At 43.2% G+C, this 7,235-nt stretch overlaps 1 protein-coding gene across 1 annotated transcript; it reads left to right on the plus strand.

Moving 5' to 3' along the window:
* Positions 1-897: 897 nt before the first annotated feature.
* foxg1a (forkhead box G1a) lies at positions 898-4,231 on the plus strand. The gene has a single exon (XM_084915296.1). The coding sequence runs from the start codon at positions 1,210-1,212 to the stop codon at positions 2,530-2,532; it is 1,323 nt and encodes a 440-aa protein (XP_084771422.1). The 5' UTR covers positions 898-1,209; the 3' UTR covers positions 2,533-4,231.
* The last annotated feature ends 3,004 nt before the right edge of the window (positions 4,232-7,235 follow it).

A 7,235-nucleotide genomic window follows, 5' to 3' on the forward strand; every position in this document is an offset into this window, starting at 1 on the left:
TCTCCTCCGCTGGGAGGAAAGTAAGTGACTACTGAAACCTTCCTTAAAGTGGCAGATTGAAATGACACCGTGTTTATGCCCGGCACACATTTTACGCACGGAGAAGCGGCTTTTGGAGAAGCAGCCCCGCAGCCTTTCTGCGCAGCGCAGTCTGCTGCGATCTGACACATAAATCACCTCAGCCTGTCCTGACCGTGTCCGCGTGCCCTCCGGATCCCCTCTCCTCTGTTTATTTTCCCGGGATGTAAACAGTTTTGGAGACGCCGAAGGGGCAAATATTTGATTCGGAGGAGTGTAAATATGAGGAGCGGCGGGGATTTGGGTTTACGCATGCACGGTGTGTGTTTTCCAGCTATGGTTTTTTGGTTTAGGTGGGGGAGAGAGTGTGAGAGGGGAGGGATGAGGGGAAGGCACACGAGTGTTGATAAGGGTGAGTGTGTTTTCTACGCTGTAAAAAGTGTCCGATTTGGCGGCGTAAAAAGGCTCTAAAGTTTCATTTTCTCTATAAAAAATGTCAGGTGAATAGACGAGTGGGTTTTAAAAATCTCCATTTTTTTTTATTCGAGTTTAATCCGTTTACAGTTCAAGGGTATGATTTCGCAGATGAGATTAATACGAGGACAGGGAGCACGAGTTTGAAGAAGAATAGTCTAACATCCAACAACGAAAATTTCGAAGCAAACGATTCGCTTTGGAAACCGTAAAAACAGACTAGTTCCTGTCGCAGTTCGATGTTCATTTTGATCAAATTTCGATTCGTTAAGACAGAAACCATGAAATGTATCGGGAAGGTGGGCATTTTTTGCAGCGTGCAAGGCATTGGTGGATGTGTGTGTTTCCCTGTGCGTCATGATTGGCTGAAAGCGCAGAGGACGCCTTAATATTTAATACTAATGTTCCCCTGGTTGGCTGAGGACTGGAAAGGTCCAACCAATGTTTTTTTTACTTGCTTTAGTGGCTGTGGCTCCCTAATTAATTGCAGCTATCTGTCTCCTATCGATGTGTGTGTACATGTGTGTTGTGTGTGTGTTTCCTTTTTTCTCCCCAAACCGAACATGAAATAGTTTGTTGGGCTATACTTTCTTTCTTCCTATCTATCCCCCCTTCCTTCCTTCCCGTCCTGGTTCGCAGGCAGAGACAGGACAGATTGAAACCCAGCTGTGATCGTCGCTTTTGGTCGTTGCCATTTTCCCCCCTTATTGCCCGGTGATGTTGGATATGGGAGAGCGCAAAGAGGTGAAAATGATTCCTAAATCGTCGTTTAGTATAAACAGTTTGGTGCCCGAGGCCGTTCAAAGCGACAACAACAATCACCAGAACCAGCATCACCACCAAAACCACCTTCACCACCACCACCAGAACCACCACCACCGGCCCGGCGCCGCGGACGAAGCCGAGCAGAAAGCTCCTCTTCCCGCCGCGCAGCCGGACGTTAAGGCGGACCCTAAAAGTGACTCCTCGAGACAGGAGAGCTGCCCGGACGAGAAGGAGAAGCAGGAAGAGAAAAAGGACGCAAAGGACGGAGACGGCGGCGCTGGAGGGAAGGACGGAGAGAAGAAAAGCGGCAAGTATGAAAAACCTCCTTTTAGTTATAACGCTTTGATAATGATGGCCATCAGACAGAGTCCGGAGAAGCGGCTCACTCTGAACGGCATTTATGAATTCATCATGAAAAACTTCCCGTACTACCGGGAGAACAAACAGGGCTGGCAGAATTCCATCCGACACAATCTCAGCCTCAATAAATGCTTCGTCAAGGTGCCGCGGCACTACGACGACCCGGGCAAGGGGAACTACTGGATGCTGGACCCCAGCAGCGACGACGTTTTCATCGGCGGCACTACCGGGAAACTCCGACGGAGGTCCACCACGTCCCGAGCCAAGCTGGCCTTCAAGCGGGGTGCTCGGCTGACCTCTGGGCTGACCTTCATGGACCGAGCCGGCTCCTTGTACTGGCCCATGTCCCCCTTCCTCTCTCTACACCACCCGCGGGCAGGCGGCGCTCTCGGCTACAACGGGACCTCCTCGGGATACCCGGCTCATCCCATGTCCTACAGCACCATGCTCACCCAGAACATGAGCAACAACCACTCGTCGTTCCCATCCTCCAACGGGCTCAGCATGGACCGGCTGGTCGGGGGGGATCTCCCCTACGCGACGCACCACCTGACAGCGGCGGCCCTGGCGGCCTCGGCGGTACCCTGCGGCCTCTCCGTGCCTTGCTCCGGGGCCACTTACTCCCTGAACCCATGCTCGGTGAATCTACTGGCCGGACAGACCAGTTACTTTTTCCCTCATGTCCCACACCCGTCCATGACCACGCAGTCCGGCGGCAGCGGCGGCACCTTGCAGGCCGCCCGGGCTTCGGCCTCCAATTCCCCGCAGGCTCCGTCCTCCTCGCTGCCCTGTGACTCTCTTAGGCCAGCTCTGTCCGGCTCTCTGCCGGCCTTCTCCTCAGGACTTTCCGGGGGGTTGTCTGACTATTTTACGCATCAGAACCAGAGTTCAACCTCCAACCCGCTTATACACTAACACCCCAAACCCTCACCCCCAGCCTCACCCCTCCACTTTATCCCACCTCACCTCTCCATCCATGCATCCATCCCCTCATTCTGCCCTGAAGGAGTGAGAATCTTTAAGTGACTGGAACTGTAAGTTGAACATTTTACACTGAACATTTACATTGTACAAAAAATGACAAAATTATTATAAACTACCTACTATAGAAAAAAGAGAAGAGGCTTAAAACTGCAAAACAAAAAAGAGCAGCACTGAGAAACTAACAGAAAGCAGCCCTGAAGTTTCCAGGTATTTTTTATTATTATTATTATCTTAATTGTTATTATTATTATTATTATTATTATTATTGTTATTATTATTATTATTGCTTCTTCTTCTGCTCCATCTTCTCCAGCAGTTTTAATTTTTGTGTACATAATGTCTGTTCCTATAAGTGTCCGGGGTTTGTCTCTGTATAGTACTGTCAGTCAGCGACGTGCAATGTGATCTGAGATAAAAAACAAAACAAAACAAACAAAAACACAAAAAACAGAGCGTGAGGAGAGCTGCAGGCTGATTTTTTTCTGTTATTATTATTGGAGGAGGTATTACTTTTATAGAATGTGTATTTAAAATAGTTTCGTCTAATTTTAAGATTTAAAAAGGTAAAATAATAATAATATCTCTGATAGCCTGTTTTGCCCGCATTTTTGCAGTATTATAGGTATCATGCGGGGTTGAAGAAAAACGGCGGAGAGTGATTTTATTTTACAAAATTGAAACACATTTTTTATATATTTTTTTTTTATTTTTTGTTTCTAGCGACTCTGCCTCCCGCAGTTTAAAGTCCCGAGACTGTTTCTCCACTCGTTTAATTTCCCAGTTGAAAACTGCTAATGTACTTTCTATAGACCAAAGAATCGGTTTTTTAGGAATTTTAGAGTCAGTATTCAGCTGCATAATACTACAGGCCTGGGACTGAATGAGTGAATGAATGAATGGATGGGAGAAGGTGTGGATGACGGAGTGAATGATGCCTCCCTCACTGCAGAAAATATCCATTTAAACGAGATTTATATTGCTTTTTTTTGCAGTCTTTTTAAATTAGCTGAAACGTAAATGGAGTTTGGTGGCGCCGATTTTTTTCAGTGTCATCAGCGAAGGATTGTTAGTGCTGCTGGAGAGATTTTTTTTGCCTCATGTTGCTTGTTTTTTTTAAACTCTTTTTGAATTTAACTGCTCGTGCTATAGAAAATTCAGATTTTAAGGCTGAATATTGAGCACAAATTTCTCGTTTTGCTGATGGATATTTTCCGCAGTGCAACCTGTGATGTGCTTTCTTTGACTGTAAACGTGATCGCCGATAAAAACGGACGTTCACGCTTCTTTTCCTTTTATTTACTTTTTGTATTATTAGTAAAAAAAAGCGAGCGAGAGAGAAATGTCTATTTGTAAGTTGAATGTGGGCTTTTGCTTTTCTGTTTTTCTATAAAAGGAGGAACGATGTAAAAACCCGTTTGTTTGACAAGAAAAAAATGCCTCATTATCTAATACTACTTGGAATGATTGTCCTTTAATTGTCGTCTCTAAAAAAATTTTCATGGTTGTGATACTATTGTGGTCTTATTCTTATTCCCGTGTTTGTCGCTTACAAAAGTTTAAAAAAAAGAACAAAAAAAGAAAAAAAAATAATCATAAAAAATAAAAATAAAAGAATAGGTTACATTCATAACTAATGAAAATCCTTTTGTCTTTTTTTATTCCTGCCGTCCGTGTTTTCACTGATTTCACTGAAAAGCACAAAAATCAATTTAGGATTATTATTGTTCATATATTTTTTTAACAGCAAAACCACCTTTTTTTTCCTAGATTTTAACTTAAGTTTTGGATTTTCTTAATCAGATTCTGAATTATGGTTTTATGGAGAGCAAACATCATTTGATTCATTTGTGGGCTAAGGTCGATATCCCACCTCATCCACACGAGTGTTTTCCGTTTATGTTTTCCTGGAGTTTTAGTTGTTCTTGTTTACGCACACGTCTGGGATTAAAAAAAAAATTTCAACCTGTGCGTTAGAGCTTTTACGCGTGCAGATTTATGCGCGTCTCGGTGAAAAAACTGTCAAATGATGCAACCGGAGGTCGCGTTAAGGCTGCTGAAGCCTGACTGACTGTGTGAGGGTCTTTTTGTGTTTCAGGTTGTGACATTTTCTCCTTCTGAGCCGTGAAATCTGAGGCGCTGGAGGCTGTGGCCTCTGGGTTTGTGTGCAGCCCCCCTCCACCCCCCCTCCCCAATAATGTCATCTTTGCACTGTTTTATCATCATATGTTTGTTTGGTTTAAACTGCTCACAGCTCAAACCACCGTACACTAGCTGTAAGGAGCTCCAGTTTTTTCAGTCTTTTTTCCAAAGAAAAGTCAGGATGTGAGAGCAGATTTGAGCGCTGTGTCACTGATGCGTTTTAGTGTTTTAAATGCGGCTTTTCTTGCTCACTTTGCTCAGTTCTGTTTGTTTTTTTAAGCCCCAGAGCAGAAACTTTCTGGATATTTTCCCCTTTACATTTTCAGATTTGACATCTTTCCTAAACAAGAGTCAGCTTTTGCAGGCTAATTGTGGTCACTGGTGTTCTTTCTTTGGCGCTGTGCAGTGTTTTCGTCTGTCTGTGGCTTTTTATGTGTTAACAGGTGATGACTTTGATGGTGAGATGACTCTTCCTCTCTGTTTTTTAATCATTCTACCTCATCTGATTTTTTTTCTTTTTAAGAATCAGAAAAAGATGATTTTTTTCCTTAAATTTAGAGAATTGTGCATTTTTTTCTTGGTCAGGGGCCAAATGGTGATGGCGCGTTTTTTCCACTACAATTTTTGATATTTCCACCGTCAGGAGACTTTCTTTCTTTTTCCCCTTGGCGCTACTGTGGTTTAGATTTTGAGTATTTCAGATGCTGGTGGCCGGGTTTGCTCCTTCTTGGTGCTATTTTACAGCTGAAACTTAAACAAGGTTGAAAATTTACTTCTTAAATTTGGAACTATTTCATGTTGTGTGAAGTTAATTATTTATTTTTGTGGTGTCATATTTGTACTATGCAACGATCGGTGCGTCTGAGATCCACATGTATGCTTCATGTATAGGTCGCAGATGCTTGGTTTGGTTTTTAAATCTCTCCAAACAAACAAACACACGCACAGACACACACACACGCACACACACACACACACACACACACACACACACGCACACATCTTACATTTCAGATTGTGTTAATTCGGTTCTTCAGTAAACAGGTTCACATATCGGTTTTCAGTATTTTGCGCTTCTGTGGAGAAGAAACATGAATTAAATTCAGCAGGGATGCACGTGCTGGTCGTGAAGTCTCACGTTTGGAGATTTTCTCTCTTTGTTACCTGATGCTCTGCGTTTAATTCTGTGTGGCTGCAGCTTATGTGCCACTTTCTGTTTTGTTCTTACGCTTTTTTGGGGGTGTTTGTGTGTTTCATTCAGGAAGTCTGATTCAAAGCTGAGCGTGTGCGTTTGTGTTGTGCTTTCTGCTGCTGCCAGGATCAGCTTCAGTGTCTTCTTTGAGGTGCTCTGATCGCTATTTGTGCAGTTATTCCGAACTCAACCTGAAATCAGAATTCTACTTTCAGCCCTGAAAAAGAAAAGTGAGATCTGGATGCAGAGATGGTGTTTGCGTCCTCCTCCTCAGCGCTTATGAGCAGCGCCTAAAGACTCACAGTGTGTTCAGATGTCGCTGTGATCGCGTGGATGTTTGTTGTTGCAGCTGGTGTGATTTTGATCCGCGGCCTGCAGCTTTTCCTCCTCTCTCTCTCGCTCTCTCTCTATGGTGGTGCACAATCACCACCTCACATTTTTTTCTGCAGGTTTGTGGCGTAAAGCCGTAAACTGAGCCTCTCTGTCTGAGGCGCTGCAGGCCTTCCAGCTTATTCTTTGTGTTTTAACATTTCAGCACAGGCTGCACACACATATACATTTTTTCTTTCTCCACTTTCAGGAGTTTAAATTCTCTAGAGTCCACTTTAGTTGGTGCCTCATGCTTTCTGAAGCCCGTTTTCTTGCAGTGTTGTTGCTAAATTCGAATAATGTTTGCTCAATTGAAGGAAAAAAAAAACAACAAAAAACAAAACAAAACAAAAAAAGCTGTTTCGATGTGAGGATCGTCCTTCCTCACCTGACAACACGTTCTAACCTGAATGAGTCTCTGTTCGGTTTTGGATAAACGCCATCACGTAATTTGTCCTATAGTGGAGAATAGTAGGTCTATAGGTCCCCTCCATCCATCTTAAAGCTCCAATTTTCTGTCTCAAAAACAACAGGTCTTGGTGTTGTTGCAGAATGTTGTTTCCCGTCTTCCCTGTCGTTTGGTGGAAAGATAATTCATAATCCATGCAGATGTGAGCGTGTTCTGCTCATACAATAAGCCTGCAAAGCAAACACTGAGTTTCTCATAGAGTCAGTGTGAGAAAAATGTGATATTTATCTTATTTAGTTAAAACAAACTTATAAAGAAACCTCACAACAACAACAACAACAACAACAACAGGTAGTGCAATTATTTCAAATAATGACAATGACAGAATAAGGATTATTGCCCTCATGCCTGTCTGCAGCCCACAGGTCAAAGGTTAAACCTCCATCCTTTTTTTGTACTTTTCTTAATATGTGTTAAAATAGCATAAAATCTTAAAATTTCTTCATTTCTTTCAGTGGAAATTAT

This window comes from Perissodus microlepis, chromosome 19 (genome assembly GCF_051167445.1).
Source record: "Perissodus microlepis isolate ML-2025 ecotype Zambia chromosome 19, ASM5116744v1, whole genome shotgun sequence".
NCBI classification, from domain to species: Eukaryota; Metazoa; Chordata; class Actinopteri; order Cichliformes; family Cichlidae; genus Perissodus; species Perissodus microlepis.